At 42.0% G+C, this 16,646-nt stretch overlaps 1 protein-coding gene across 1 annotated transcript; it reads left to right on the forward strand.

Annotated features, from left to right (window-relative positions):
* Nucleotides 1-10,589: 10,589 nt before the first annotated feature.
* On the forward strand, nucleotides 10,590-15,583 carry LOC141957088 (nucleoporin NUP42-like). The gene is made up of 6 exons (XM_074898060.1): nucleotides 10,590-10,697; nucleotides 11,457-11,551; nucleotides 11,878-11,954; nucleotides 14,055-14,141; nucleotides 14,607-14,691; nucleotides 14,829-15,583. Exons 1-6 carry the CDS (start codon nucleotides 10,672-10,674, stop codon nucleotides 15,392-15,394), a joined length of 936 nt encoding a protein of 311 aa, XP_074754161.1. The 5' UTR covers nucleotides 10,590-10,671; the 3' UTR covers nucleotides 15,395-15,583.
* Nucleotides 15,584-16,646: the final 1,063 nt, after the last annotated feature.

Below are 16,646 nucleotides of genomic sequence, written 5' to 3' on the forward strand. Positions count from 1 at the left end.
GTATTGCTCACCACAACTTGCTATATACTTAGCCAATTATCGTGTGTTCAATTAGTACATTGTGGGTAGTTAATAAATGCTTGGACTTGGAGACTTGTCCGCTCCAATTGGGGATTTGCGAATCTGAGTCACTTGTCCCCCTCATCTGAGTGGGACGTGACAAGAAGACATGAAGAAATGGGGTGGAAAACCTACCTACCTCCTAGAAGAGCGGGTATGTGAGTTGGAAGGAGGAACAAGTACAAAATGGGATTCTTTTAGGAGAAATGCTGCTCCAGTTTCCAGTAATCAAGTGTCCAAACAGAGCAGAAAGGTCGACTTTGCTCATGATGCTATGAGAAGAACTTCTGATTTATATTCACAAGAAGTGAGTGATCAAGATGAGACTGAAATCCATGCACACCACACTAACCCATTTGTCATCAGTGGGTGTTAGAGGGGCCCTGCCCCCAGCCAGGTGGAGGACAGCGACAATCGAGTTTATTGGTCTGTGTGGATTCAGTGGCCTGGCACGCTGTACCCCCAGCACTATAAGGCTCTAATGGACACTGGTGCTCAGTGCACCATAATGCCATCATATTTTAAAGGAGCAGAACCCATCTGTATTTCAGGAGTGACAGAGTGTCTCAACGACTGTATTGGAGGCCGAGGTGAGCCTAATTGGAAAAGAGTGTGTAAAACACCCTATTATGACTGGCCCGGATGCTCCATGTGTTCTTGGCATAGAATATCTCAGGAGAGAGTACTTCAAGGACCCAGAAGGGTATCGGTGGGCTTTCGGTATAGCTGCCTTGGAAACAAAAGGAATCAAACAGCTGTCTGTGTTACCTGGTCTCTCAGAGGATCCTTCTGTTGTGGGATTGCTGAGGGTCGAAGAACAACGGGTGCCAGTTGCCACTACAGCAGTGCACCGACGGCAATATCGCACAAATGGAGACTGTGTAATCCCTATTCATAAACTGATTTGTCGGCTAGAAAACCAAGGAGTCATCAGCAAGATGCATTCCCCCTTTAACAGCCCCATATGGCCAGTGCAAAAGTCTAATGGAGAGTGGAGATTAACAGTAGACTATTGTGGCCTGAATGAAGTCACGCCACCGCTGAGCACTGCCGTGCCAGACATGCTAGAACTTCAGTATGAGCTAGAGTCAAAGCCAGCCAAGTGGTACGCCACGATTGATATTGCCAGTGCATTTTTCTCCATCTCTCTGGCAGCAGAATGCAGGCTGCAGTTTGCTTTTACCTGGAGGGGTGTCCAATACACCTGGAACTGACTGCCCCAGGCGTGGAAACAACCTGACCATTTGCCATGGACTGATCCATGCTGCACTGGAACAGGGTGAAGCCCCAGAACACTTACAGTACATCGATGACATCACTGTATGGGGCAATACAGCAGAAGTTTTTGAGAAAGGGGAAAAAATAATCCAAATCCTTCTGAGAGCCGGGTTTGCCATGAAGCGTGGTAAGGTCAAGGGACCTGCACAAGAGATTCAGTTTTTAGGACTAAAGTGGCAAGATGGACATCATCAGATTCCAACGGAGGTGATTAATAAAATAACAGCTATGTCCCCACCAACTAACAGAAAGGAGACACAAGCTTTCTTAGGTGGTGTGGGTTTCTGGAGACTGCACATTCCAAATTACAGTCAGATGGTCAGCCCTCTCTATCAAGTGACCCAGAAAAAGAATGATTTTATATGGAGCCTGGAACAACAACAAGCTTTTGAACACATTAAACAGGAGATAGTCTACGCAGTAGCTTTTGGGCCAGTTGGTACAGGACAAGATGTTAAAAATGTACTCTACACTGCAGCTGGAAAGAATAGCCCTACCTGGAGTCTCTGACAGAGAGCACCAGGGGAGACTCGGGGTCGACCTCTGGGGTTCTGAAGTCAGGGATACAGAGGATCCCAGGACTGCTATACTCTGACTGAAAAGGAGATATTGGCAGCATACAAAGGGGTCTGAACTGCTTCAGAGGTGATTGGGACTGAAGCACAGCTCCTCCTGGCACCCCGACTGCCAGTGCTGGGCTGGATGTTCAAAGGGAGGGGCCCCTCTACACACCGTGCAACTGATGCCATGTGGAGTAAATGGGTCGCATTAATCACACAACGGGCTCTAATAGGGAGCCCCAACTATCCGCAAACACTGGAAGTGATTACAAATTGTCCAGAAGGCAAAAATTTTAGAATGACGCCAGAGGAAGAGGTAGCACATGCTGAAGAGGCCCCACCATATAATAAACTACTGGATAATGAGAAGTGATGTGCCCTGTTTACCGATGGGTCCTGTCACATTGTGGGGAAACATCAAAGGTGGAAGGCAGCTGTGTGGAGCCCTGCACGACTGGTCGCTGAAGCTGCTGAAGGAGAAGGTGAATTGAGTCAGTTCGCAGAGGTGAAAGCTGTCCATCTGGCCTTGGATATCGCTGAGTGAGAGAAGTGGCCGGTGCTCTACCTCTATACTGACTCATGGATGGTGGCAAATGCACTGTGGGGGTGGTTACAGCAGTGGAAATGGAGCAACTGGCAGCACAGTGGCAACCCGTCTGGGCTGCTGAATTATGGCAAGATATTGCTGCTTGGGTAGAGAACCCGGTTGTGAAAGTATGTCATATAGACGCTCACGTACCTAAGAGGCGGACCACTGAAGAACATCAGAACAACCAACAGGTGGATCAAGCTGCTAAGATTAAGGTGGATCAAGTAGATCTGGACTGACAACATAAGGGTGAACAATTTCTGGCTTGCTGGGCCCATGACTCCTCAGGCCATCAGGGAAGAGGTGCAACATATAGATGGGCTTGTGACCGAGGGTTGGTCTTAACCACGGATGTTATTGCACAGGTTATCCATGAATGTGAGACATGCTACAGTCAGGCAAGCCAAACGGTTAAAGCCCATTTAGTATGGAGGATGATGTTCAAAATATAAATATGGGAAGGCCTGGCAGATTGATTATATCATGCTCCCACATGTCAAACACTATTTGCATACAATGATGGAAGCAGCCACGGGTTGGTTGGAAACCTATGCCGTGCCCCCTGCCACTGCCCAGAACACCATTTTAGGCCTTGAGAAGAAAGACTTATTGCGGCATGGCACGCCAGAAGGAACTGAGTCAGATAATGGGACACATTTCCGAAACCATCTCATAGACGTCTGGGCCAAAGAACATGGTATTGAGCGGATATATCACGTTCCCTACCATGCACCAGCCTCTGGGAAAATTGAGCGATACAATGGGTTGCTAAAAGCTACACTGAGAGCAACGGGTGGTGGAACTGTCAAACACTGGGACGTGCATTTAGCAAAAGTCACCTGGTTAGTCAATACCAGAGGATCTGCCAAGCAAGCTGGTCCTGCTCAGTCAAACCTCCTTCATACTGTAGATGGGGATAAAGTCCCTGTAGTGCATGTCAAAAATATGCTGGGGAAGATAGTCTGGGTTATTCCTGCATCAGGTAAAGATAAACCCATGTGTGGGATTACTTTTGCCCAAGGACCTGGGTGCACCTGGTGGGTAATGCAGGAGGACAGAGAAGTCTGATGCGTGCCTCAAGGAGATTTAATTTTGGGTCAAAATAGCCAGTGAATCAAACTGTCAAATCACCCTATTATTGCAATTGGTGCCTCACAACATCCTCCTGCCACATCCAAAGCATCCTGCTCCACCGACCGAGCTAACTCCACTTCATTCCTCCAGCCTTAAAAGACTACCATGACAGATGGAATCTGAAATTATGGGCTAAATGAACTCAGCAGACATTTTGGAAGGATGGCCCATAGAGTGAGGGAATGATAGCCGTGAAACCCAGAAAAAAAAAAAGGGGTGGTGATTCCTTAGAATGTATTTGGAACCTGAGCATGATGTCAATGTGTAGCAGGAACCCCCTTAGTTGCAGGACGAGGCTGTGAGACAAGACACACACCAATATGGTTAACAGTCAAGCTCCGATCTTTATTAGAAAAACAAGTCCTTATATATTCTTGTGACAGCAAATCCGTGTGTTGATCTGGCACATGCACATTTCAAAAACTCGTTCCTCTCAGCACTTTCAACAAGCGCTACTAAGCGTGCACAATTGGTAGATAAATTTCTGCTTTGTTATTCTACAGATTCCTTTCTTATCAGTTTCTTCCCTAATGAGTAAAAATACTTTCACTTTTAGCTGTCGTTAATCTAGATGCCGTTAGTCTTCCAACACAAGTGCGTCATTAATTTAGACATCATTAATCTTCTAACTTGAATGCTGATGACACTTTTACATTGTCAGTGATGCAGACGGTTTGCAACCTGGCATACGCACCCACAATTCCCCCTTTTCTTTTTATTAAGGCCTCTATCCTATTTACTACACAAGACAGCAATAATCCCACCTATGTATATTGTCTTGCAGTTAGTAACAATGCCTAGAGATAAATTGAGAGTAATCAGAGAGATTCACACAGTACATACCCTTAAATTCTTCACATCCATGTTCTGGTGCCAATAACAAAAATCTATAGTTGCTTTATTCTGCAAAACAGCATGCCTTATACTACCTTCATTTGTCAACAAATTACTTACTATATTAGATGTTAAGTTAAATTGTTTTACACTCCAACAGGCTATTTTGTTCAAGGTGGATAGGGCTTTTACAACCCCTACTCCTGCGGGCTAAGAGAGATGTAGTGACAATCTCTCCAGGCCTCCACAATGCCATTTTATTAAAGGATACACAGTGATTTATATACTACTATAAAGTACACATGCAGCTACTTGATTGCTCATAGGCTAAAGCTACTTGTCCACGAGCCTTTTTACCCTCTATGATTGGTCCCGGTGTGGTGTCCACGAGCTGCTCTCCTGCCAGGCAAACATCTCGTCTTCCACAGTCCAGCTTCCTTATCTTTTTGCTACCTACGCAGTTTCTCAGCCCTTTGGCCTTGCAGGTGTTCTTCACAACATCTACAGCCTGTTGTTACAGTGAGGCCACTCGGTTTGGATCGCTCATAATGTGCCCGTTGTTTTCCAGCCATTCCACAAATCCCTCTTTTTGTTTTTGAGTAGTACAGACCCCTTTTATTGCTCGGTCCATCGTTCTCAAAACACTTCCACACACAGTTTAGCATCATTAAAAAGATTATCATGACAATTTAAACTGTTAGTCCATGTAAAAACAAATCTTTTAACCATCCAGTAATTGGTAACCTTTTAATCGGATCATTATTAAATACTCTTCCGTCTTCAAGATGTAAACCCATCGTGTAAGTATCACTACAAAACCAAGTATCATGTATCGATACTGCTGAAGGAGTCACGTTTTGCCATCCCAGCCAGACTGTCTGATTATACCAACCATGTGTCAGATAGGCTTTTTGTCCACCAAACTATATACATCCCCAGGCCTGATCTTGCATGCTATTCCCAGCTGCTGCAGGAAGAGAGCTTCTCAGTTTTAACTCCAATCAAACAGGTCTGGTCGGCAGCAGTTACTAAGCCCAGGCAAAATGCCTGCTGTCCTGATTGATTTTTCCCTGCCACCTTGGCACAACTCAAAAGTTTCTTATCTATCCTGCAAGGCCTGTTCTTCATCAAAGCTTAGCTGCTTGTCAAAGGCTGTGTAAGGCAGATGCCTCCCAGATCTCCCCTTTCTTGGTTTTGCAACGGCACCTGCAAGACTTGTTTGAGAGCTGTATCAATTAAGGGTTAGACAAACTTCAAAACCAGCATACTTGGAATAGTTCCACAGAAGGTTAAAACAATACAGCAGTTACAATTACTAGTTAAAAGAGTAGGCTAATTTCACTACCTATAAATAAGGGATACAACTAAATACTACAAAATAAACAGTAAGGAAAACACGGAGTAGCACACTTACTTAATGGGGTACTAACATTCAGATCCGCAATCGCTGGCGAACCCTGGGTGCAGCGAGAATTTAGAGTGCCCTTCCTTGCAAACTGGAAATCCTACGCGGTGCGTCCATCCGTAGGTGAGGCATCCAACATTGCTGCAAGCAGGTCCAGCTTCTAAATCAACTGGCCAAAATAACTGGCACTTTTCTTTGAGCGGGAACATCTGATTTCATCCTCCTGTTGAGTTCCACCCAGAGCCTGGCCAGCACTCCAGGGGGACCAAGGGAGTTTTTAATAAGGTTAACCACTTGAGCTTTTAATTCTTAATATTGCTAAACAAAGAAAGTTGAATACACACGTTCTTACAGCATTTAATAGTTATTAATAACTACATTCCATCTAAACTACATCTTTCACTAGTGGCTAGTAGGTCTATATATTTCATTAAGGAGCTGCAATTACTGTTAGCATTTTCTCCAAAAAGAATTGGCAACTGTGGTGTAGTTTGTTTTGTTGCAGTAGCAAACATTACCCAGACATTCTGCTTAAATGATCAGTCGAAGAGACCGCAAACTGTCAGCACAGGGGCACTCACAGCACCCACAGCTGGATCCTGAGTGCTGGCTGCCTCTCACCCTCAGGTGTGGTTGCACACACCTTGCCGGTGGCCACTGGAGACTGAGACCTGTGGAGACACAAGCATAACCTCTTCCCCAGGGTATTAAAAGATATGGTCCTTCTCAGTTACTGCTTTCTAAGTTTTTTGTTAACACTTGAGCCTTGCTCTGGACTTCTTGTTGATCTGGTATCTGTGATGAGAAATGACACAATATTGGTGGCACCTGTGAGACAGGGGAAATGTTTAAAAGGTTCATGACATATAATGCCTTATTTAGCCTTTTGTGAGGTGTAGATTGATATCTTGCATCTTGCCCCGTTGTTGTTGTTGTTGTTGTTGTTGTTGTTGTAGTTGTAGTAGACGCTTTAGCTTGCTAGATGTATGGTCCACAATGGTGAATGGGGAATGCAGGTCAGATGCTTGACTCCCCACTGTATGACAGGATGCAAACAGTGCTCCAGAAAAGGTATTAAGAGACACATGTACATATTTTAACATTTGAAATGCAGGTAAGTGAGTGACAACAGATTGCTATAATTCTGAGGAGATGAGTCCCCAAGGGTCAACACCACTTCCCTGTTGAAGAGATGGAGTCTGTCTGGTATTCAGGGCAAGCTGATAAAGAAAGTTGGTTTTGTATTGCCCTGGCATTCTGGTGGAAAAAATGTATGTGTTTTTCATCCCACTGAAACAGCAGAGCATATGGCTGACCTGGAGCCAAGACCTCTCCCCCTTTTTGTTTTTGCAAAAGCAGTTTCAAGGTTTGGTGTGCTCTTTCTACGATGTCTTGTCCCATGGGGGAATGCAGTATACCTGCGATGCTTGTCTGTTTGAGATGGTGTTAGCTATACGGTGAAGATCTTGTTTTGCTTTCTTTGTAAGTACTCTGGGTGAAATCAGTGAAGGATCTTTTCATAAAATATGAAACAAGCTATGCAGATCATCATCAGTTAGGCCCACAATGGCTGTATACAATTTATGGTTCCTAACAGTTTCTGTAAATCTTTTAAAGTCTTAATATCAGTTTTAAGTTTAAGTTGTTGCAGGGCAATAGTCTGTTCACACATTCTTCAGCCCAGGTACTGCCTGGTGATGATATATGTACCTTTTGAAGTGGTATTTGCAACACCATTTGAGATAGTGAGTGTTTGGTTAAAGCAAGAGCCTTTTCCATGATCTCCTGTGTTTTTGTTGCTATAAGGATGTCATCCATATAATGATATATAACAGCTTAGGGGACCTGGTGGGATTTTTATGTCTTATGGTAAAATAATGCAGTGGTATTGTTTTGCAGGTTCACTAATATTAATAGTGGGAATAGAAAAAGTAATTTTAGGTGCATCATTTGGATGCAAGGGAATGATAAAAGAGATCAATCCTTTAGATCAATTACTACAAGATGCCAGTTTCGGGTAATCCTTGTTGGGGTAGGCATTCATGGTTGTAAAGTATTTTTATCCTCCATGGTATCATTAATATGTGGGAGATCATGTAAAAGTCACTATTTACCACTTTTCTTTAAAATAAGAAACTTAATTGTCCCTGAATTAAATCATTAAGGTGGCATGACTTTTTCCTTGGCAAGGGCCACCGACCGAGTCACACAGGTGATTTGGTTTATGAGGTTAGTGTCAGGGTGGGTTGTGGTACAGTGGTGATTAAGACAGATTTGATCCAATTTGAGTTCCCCATTGAGTCATACAGTCATGACGCTAAAATGTAATAGGGGTTTTCCAATATAAATGGATGAATATTTGCTACCCAGTTTTCTGGGCCCGTTACATGAATGAGATCCTTGCTTTAAATTGCTACAGCATGACACCAACTCTGAAAAGCATTTGAGTTACCAGAGCTAACAGCCAATCTGCTCACAGATATTATGGTCACATCTGCAGCAGTATCTAAGATGCCTGTCAGCTCAACAGATTTTTTAGCTTTAATGAGAGTACATTTTACCAGAAGTCAACCTTGTGTCACTGTCTGAGTCCAAAAATATTTAAGGTGTGCCTGCCGATCCAAATCCTGAGTCATCGCGGCTTTTTGGCATACTATTAGGGGGAGACGCAGTAAAATTAACAAGGTGAACAATTTTTGACTTTTTTGTTACTGAACACAGGGGTACAGACCATAATTTTGATTTTTCTCTTCATAACCAGCATCTACGACCCCTGGTAAAACAAACAACCCCTGTAAGGTTGTAGATGATTTTTTAACAATATTTTCATTAGGCAGATGGTACAGAGGTGCACTCCCCCCGCAGAGTATGCACCTAAATTCAGGATAACAATTAACACAGAATTACCGCCTCCTGCTAGAGGAGATATTTCACCTGAGACACTTAAAACCCTGAGCCCGAACAAACCGCGGCGCTGATGACTCAGCGGGCGGGCACTAGGACCCTGTCGTTCCTCCGTGGCCGCTGCCCTGGCGGCCGGAGGACTCCGCAGCTGCAGCGGGCCGCGTCTCACACCCGCAAAGCAATCACACAGGCACACAGAGGAGCCCCTGCGCTCATTACAACATAAAATGACAAATATTACAAATACGAGAACGCCATTAAGAACATATAAAGCCATGGCTGCATGACAGCGTCAGCACCTTCTCTGTGAAAAACCTGCCGCTTTTGCCGGGGGGGGTGCCGAGAGCGCAGTGCCGGGCTCAGCCGCAGGAGGCCACTCCGCCGGGGGGGCTCGGGGAGGCCCCGGGCCCGGGCCGCCGCCGCCAACTCCGCGCCTGCAGGTGTGAGGGGGCAGAATGCTGAGCGCACGCTCGGTTTTCCAGATAGAGTACTGTGCCGGCATGAATGCCGGTTTTTTTCTTAAAAGTGCTAGCCAATTTTATGGGGCAAATTGATATCCCTGAGCGATTGCCTCCAGTACAGTTGTTGGAAATGAGTTTTGCAACTCGTCTTCATTAATGCTTTTCTGTAGATCTTTGATAACACAAAAATGCCGTCCTTCCCAATGTGCCTGATGTCCCGGCTCATAGCTTACAGGAGCAAGAATCTTTCTCGCCATGTCCATATCCCCTTGCACCAAGGTTTTTCGCCTCACTTTTACCCGCGGATCATCCCCAGCTAAGGGAGGACACAGGCCAGATTCTTTTTCAGGATTTACAGCCTCAGGGTCTAAAAGATTATCACAGTCAAAAGACCCAGCAAATAAATCTTGCTCCCGAGGTTCAAAATATGCATCGTCTCCCTCTGTGTTCTCGTTTTCTGTGTTAACAGCCTGGCCGCGTTCATTATTTTGTCTTTTCTTATCTCAAAAAAAGTTCTCCATGCGCTCACTCAGTGAGCTTTTTAAGATTTCGAAGAGCTGTTTCTTTGCCTCTCATAGAGAGGATACTTAACAGCAGTTTTAGGGCCGCGTCTTTTTCCATACCTGCAGGATCTCCACGCTACAGCGTTTCGTCCTGTGCCCTTCTGTTTCCCTGCCTGCAAGCTCCCGGTATCACCTTCGGTGATGCTTCGGAGTCTTCCGCATTTAAGCGAGTTTCTGCATTTAAGCGATAAAAAGGAGGTCCCTGTTCGGGCGCCAGTTGTAGCAGGAACCCCCTAAGTTGCAGGACGAGGCTGTGAGACAAGACACACACCAATATGGTTAACAGTCAAGCTCTGATCTTTATTAGAAAAACAAGTCCTTATATATTCTTGTGACAGCAAATCCATGTGTTGATCTGGCGCATGCACATTTCAAAAACTCATTCCTCTCAGCACTTTCAACAAGCGCTACTAAGTGTGCACAATTGGTAGATAAATTTCTGCTTTGTTATTCTACAGATTCCTTTCTTATCAGTTTCTTCCCTAATGAGTAAAAATACTTTCACTTTTAGCTGTCGTTAATCTAGACGCCGTTAGTCTTCTAACACAAGTGTGTCATTAATTTAGACATCGTTAATCTTCTAACTTGACTGCTGATGACAATTTTACATTGTCAGTGATGCAGACGGTTTGCGACCCGGCATACGCACCCACATCAATGGTATGGGATAAGGGGTGGAGACTGTCCTGGTTTTGGTCAGGACAGAGTTAACTTTCCGTGGGCTGAGAGGGAGCACAGCTGAAGGGCGGGGTCTTGGTCAGCCATTGGACCATTCCGTGTCAGTGACACCAAAGCTCAGCCTATAGGCGAGCACCTGTGTTTGTTTTGTTTTCGGTTTCCATATCAACGGGGCAGGCTTCTCTGGTGCAGGTCGCTGCTGAGGATGGGCTCCCTACTGGTCACTCTTCGGTGAGCCACTAAGGCATTTTACCCGGTTTGGACTACTGCCATTACTGTTGGTTTTTATAGTAAAGTTTTTTGTTATTTAACCTACAAATTATTTTTCTTTAATCCCTCCCCTATTTCACCGGGGGGGGGGGGGGGGAGTAAACAACTGGCCACTTGGCGATTTGCTATTGGCTGAGTTCAAACCACAACATCCTTTCACCGTTTACATTTGCATTTACTTCTGTTGATGTTGCTTCTACTTCTCCACTTTTGTAGTGTTCGGATTTTTATGCTTTTGATACTTTTCCAGAAATTTATATGCAACATTTACTTCTATTTTTTTTCCCCTGAATTTTGCTATTTAATACAGTGCATCTTCATTTATATTGTAAAAACATCCAGTATTGAGAGGGTTTTAAATTGTGACCTACAGCTTCAGGTAAAATCTTGTGACAGCATATGCCATGCAGGGATTAAAAAATACTTTGTGTGGTTTGGGATTTTGTTTTTTTAAGATCTGGTTTGGTTTACTTGCAGTTAGATGATAAAGTAAAATGCTTTGAGAGGACATTTATGTATCTCGCCTACTGTCCGTTTTTTTTCCGCAGAGAACTCAGTAATTCTCTTGTTCATTCTGACTAGTGTCACACTTCGTTAATTTTGATGGTAGCAGGTATTTGAATCTGACCTTGGATTCAAATTAGGCAATTACTTCTTTGGTTTTGTTTTCACCATACAATTTCACCTTCATCTGAGATTTTATTTTGTTTTGTTTTCTAGCGAAAGTGTAGTGAAAGACATGGAGATTTGGAAATCTTCAGGACAATGGATATTTTCATGTTATTCACCCACAAAAGAGAAGCCAAATATCTCGGGTAGGTAATGTTTTCAGGACTGTCACATATTGCTGCTGTTTAGGGTGTTTCTTATGCTTGTCCACACGGTTGTACCTCTGCGGAACTATTTGCAAGGTGATGATTTGCCTTGCGATGCAGCAGAAAGGAATATTGGATTATGGCAAATTTATTTTGGACGTTCCTATCCTTGAAGTTCTGTAATGAATCCTTTCTGTGTCTCCAACGGTGACTGACTTCCTACAGGTAATGTACCAAGGCCCACTTCTTCATAACTATTACATAAAGGTCAACCGAAAGTATTAATAGATTTTCTGAGAGGTCTTTGATTATTCCTCTCCTTACAGGCTTTCACGATTTATCTCCAGAAGAGTTGCATCTGGAGTATTACAACTGCAGAGCAAACAATACCATTCAGAACTATGTAAGTATTTAAAAAACATTGATTTTTTATGGCACACATTTAGAGATAGGACTTGTTATTGTTCTTCAGGTGGCAGCTCTTGACTCATTAATTACCAAACTCTAGGAGATGATGAGAATGCCAAAATATTTTTAAATTACCGTGCATCAAACAGAATGCAAAAATAGCTGCTAGTCTGTACGCTCTACTGTAACTTCCTAGTTCTGGCTGAGATGGCAGGATAAAACCGTTGGATCTGGCATTCTAAAACTGGTGGCCTAAGCGTTTGGACACATCAGCTCCTACAAAAAGTGGAGGCTTTTCTCTAGTCTCAGTTAAATGTATGGTCTTCCTAAACCTAGACACTCCTTGTCTTAGTCTTGGCCCTGCTCTTGTGTGTTGTTTGTAGAAGATATTTGAATCCTGTCTCAAAAGTTTAATACTTTGTATGCTATTAGCCAGTTTGATTGTTAGAGCTGGATGTACAGCGCTTTAGATAGAACAGCAGGGAAGTTTATTTGACCTTGTTCTTTTACATACCTTTATTGAAGGCAATTAATGCTGAAAATACCAGATACTTCTCAAGGAGTATGTGCACTTCTAGAAGAGAAGCGATAGATATGTTTTGATATGTATCGCTAAACTTACCTGTGTCGTTCCTCCCTCATAGTCCTACCAACATCCAGGAAGCTACCACAGTTCAGTGTTGTGCCAGGAAAGGAATCAGGCTGTTGGACAGACACAAGGACAAACTAATTCAAGCTACATTGCACTTTTCCCTCTTCCCCTTGGTTCTCTATTACAGAAGGAATTGCTGTTGTCACCACTGTTGCTTCACATGTTTAAAATTACCAGAATTGCATTTTCAGTGATGGGAGAAAGATTGATTTGTTTATGTATTTATTATAAAAAAAAAAAAATCAGTTAAAGAAATAAACTGAAATGATTAATCAATACACCATGCCTTGCTATTAAAAACATTTGTGGCCTAACTGAAGCTGTGAAAAAGCAAGTTCATTAAAGTCTCATTATATAGATGATGATAAACTGTATGATACAGTTCTCTGACAGAATGTTTAAGTACAACATGTCTTTTCCAAAGCATGTTTTTTTCTATTCTGAAACTGGGCCCAAATCTGAATTTTCCAGCCTGCTTTATAAGAGCTGATACCAAGCAACATGATCTTCCAGCATGTGACTAGACACAAAAGAATTATTGATGTTTGTGATGTGAGACCGTTTTGAAAAATTAAGGAATTCGTGTACAAAAACAGTCCTTACTGCACTCTTACAGGCATTTGGGACATTATATGTTTACTTGGTTAGTTTTTAAGGAAAATTGAATTAGGCCAGGCTTCAGATAAGGTGTGTTGAACCTAAATATGGGAAATTCAGGTTTGAAATTCCTGAAAAGTAAGTTATTTCATGACTTTCCAGTTTCTTGTTTAATACTTTAATCACTGATCAGAAAGACACAGGTAGTATTTATTGCTTATATGTTCTGAGCAGTAATCTGTTGGATCACATTAAAGGGGCTGATTTAAATTCAGGAAATTAATTTCTTCAAAGCTAAATATTTTAGCATGATACTGTAAAGTGTTTGGAATGATAATGTTTTGAAAATAGGCATTTTCTTTTCTGAAAACATGGGAGAAGCTAAGGCAAATCTTAGGTCTTCAGCTTAGTGAATGAATAATAAGTGGACAAACCAGAAATAAAACAAGGATTAAAAAGTTTGTTCTCTTAAAATGAAAGCGTACATATTTTTTGTGTGGTTTGGTTTTGGTTTTTTTTTTTTGTCCCAAGCACCTAATTCAGATAGTGATAGAACTTAGATTTAGAAAGTCCCAGGACATTTTTCTAATCTTATGTGAGGTAAAAAACTTGCTTTAAGGGCAATAGTAAGAGAATTGAAAGGAATTCTCTGTTAGTAACAAAAAATTTCAGCTTTTCACCTTGAGGTTTCAGGAAAGCAAAAATCTTGTCATCTTCGCTTAATGAAATTTCTCATTCTAGAAATTTTCTTTGTTTAGTTGTCAGATCACTTTTTTTCTTTTTTCTTTTTTTTGTTTTTGTCTCCACCAGTAATAAAACCAGGCTTTTCTTTTCCCCTCTTCTTAGGTAAATTCTGTCCAACAGTTAGTAAAACAATGGAAAAATCGTCTGGTTCAGTTGAAATCTTCAAATGCATCAACAAAAGCAGCTTTGGTAAGTGTTAATTAAAGAAAGGTAAACTCTTTCTGTTCCTGATGTCATTTTTTCATTAATCTTGGGCACATGTTTTTCTTAGATTTGTGGGTTTTTAGACACATTTCACCAAACTGTCCTGCAAATGCCAATGTTAATTGCTGCTACAAAGATTTCTAAGATATGATAGTTATAGTATGTCACCTTGTTTTTAATGAAGAGATCTTGCAAATGTTCCCCAGAAAATCTGTAAACTGTAATATCTTTGTGTTTCTGGAGTGTTTTACAGAGAACAATGTATCGCCTTAAAGCATTTTGTTCATAGCTGCAAGAGTATGCAATCGTGATGAAAGTGATCAGTGTCTGACTTAGCCTAAGTTGTATTAAATTGAACTGGGCAGCTATCTTTTTGTTTCAAGTACTTACTGAAACACATTTCACTCTTTTGGAATCTGGTTTTCATTTATGTATTTTGAATTTTTTAAGCTCTCCGAATTAAAGAACACGGTCAGTCAACCATTGCCTTCCTTTGGATTTGGAGGACAGCAAACATCAAGTTTTGGATCGTCAAGTAAGTTCCTGCACTAACAACCAACAGTTAAACATTTTCCTGAGTTTTTTCTTCCTCTGCATTATTGAAATACAGCAGAGGTTTAGTATCACAGGTGTGCACATTGTAACAATTTTTTATAAATGTTATAATTGCAGACTTTCCTGTGAACAGCAGCAGTAACAGTGCTAGCAACTTCTCCTTTAAAATAAGTTCCAGTCTCGTCAATGCATCATCTGGAAACACCCCTGCTTTTGGGAGCAGTTCTGCTGGTTGTAATCCTGCATTTGGAGTGACGTCCTCTCCAGGCGTATCCCATTCTGTTGGTTTTGGCAGCCTGGTGGCTCCATCTGCAGGCTCCTTCTCATTTAAAGCTTCTGAAACAACTAATGGTTTTGGAACTTCAGCGTTTTCAGGGTTTGGCAGTTCTGCTGCTGTGAACACTTCAAGCGCCACTCCGCTTACAAACGTTGCAGCTTCTAATGCAGCAGTGGCAGCTTCTCCCTCACATTCAAGCAGTACTTTATTTGGGCAGACTGCCAGTGCCTCTGGACATAACATAACATCAGCGTCTTCTGCAGTCACAAGCAATGCTACGTCAGGAAAGTTATTTACACCGATGAGTGAATTGTCAGCTGAAGAGTTGAAACAATTTGAAGCAAAGAAGTTTACGATGGGAAAGATTCCTCTTAAGCCACCCCCATTAGAACTTCTACAAATTTAGAACTTTTAAGTTTATTTTGAAATAATGCCTTATGGTAACTTCTCTGATACCTAAACCACACAATTTTGTGGTTAATAAAATGCTTCCGTTTGAGTTAATTTTTGTTTCCTCTCTAAGTCTTCTGCATTAATAAACTCACAGGTCTAAACATTTGAATACTGTATTTTATGATTTCTTGGTTATTTTGAAATGGACCTTTTACATCCAAGAAATGAACTAATGAAAATAAAATAGATAGTTTCCTTTTGTTTTCTGGACTGTGACATTCTGGGCAAGAACTATATTAAAAAGGCTTTGTCCAAAACAGGAATGCTTTGGTGAGGTATTCACAGCCTACTGTGAGGAGAATGCTAGAAAGAAATGGTTGCTGTGCAAGGCTACTTGTTGGACTACTTTGTCTTTTGCCTCTTCTGTAAAGGGTTTGTGCAGCCTCCAACAATTGTGTTTAGAGGTAGAGGGCTCCTCTGTGGTCTGTACCTGGCTACATGCTTCTGTCACCTGTGAGTCAGTTACCTCAGCCCGTGTGCTCAGTGTAGATGTACCACAGACTTGCATACGTTATGTAATAGTACTTGTTGCCTATATGGATTTTTCTGGTGATTGTTTTGTAGATGAAATAAGGCATCTGGTTTCTGTTACTGCTGTTAATGACCCAGCGCAGGCTTTCTGTAACTCACAAACAAAATTTTGATACACTGGCCTAGAGTTCCATGTAATTCTTAGGAAGCATGTTTTCCAAATGAGGTCTCTGGAGCAGTACTAAGACTTGTACAAATTAAGACATGTACATCTGTCAGGGCTCACTTAGTTCTGGATCATTTATGCCAGTTACTGAGATTTTGACACCGGAGTAACATACCAAAAGCCATGGGAGCTTCAGAAATCCTCCATCTTTACAGAAATTGTTAAACTCATTTGTGTAAGAAGTTAGTACTTCACAACAAACAAACAAGAAAATGTCTGTGGTTGTCGGATGACTTCCCTAACTGCCTGAACTCATTCTATTACATGGTCTATCTACTCTTTCCCCTATTTCATTTGTGAAGCCCTAGTGTTCTCAAACCCAATTATATCAGAAAGTTAAAAGGTTTTTCTAAAGTTCCTATACATTTTATTATTATTTGTATTAAAGCAGCATTTTAGCAGGGCAAGAGTGGTTTTCGGGGTAAAGGTACAGAACTAAGTCCTGCTCCTAAGGATCTTAAGGATTCCATGGCATACTTCAGGGATCTGTGGATGGTTCTGTCTTACA

Source organism: Athene noctua, chromosome 2, assembly GCF_965140245.1.
Source record: "Athene noctua chromosome 2, bAthNoc1.hap1.1, whole genome shotgun sequence".
In the NCBI taxonomy this organism is placed as follows: domain Eukaryota; kingdom Metazoa; phylum Chordata; class Aves; order Strigiformes; family Strigidae; genus Athene; species Athene noctua.

Excerpts from the sequence above, each read along its gene's own strand:
- LOC141957088 (XM_074898060.1), top strand. The coding sequence starts at position 10,672 with ATGGGCTCCCTACTGGTCACTCTTCG. Across the intron at positions 10,698-11,456 it reads TCCCTACTGGTCACTCTTCG|CGAAAGTGTAGTGAAAGACA; the intron begins GTGAGCCACTAA and ends TTTGTTTTCTAG. Across the intron at positions 14,142-14,606 it reads CATCAACAAAAGCAGCTTTG|CTCTCCGAATTAAAGAACAC; the intron begins GTAAGTGTTAAT and ends GAATTTTTTAAG.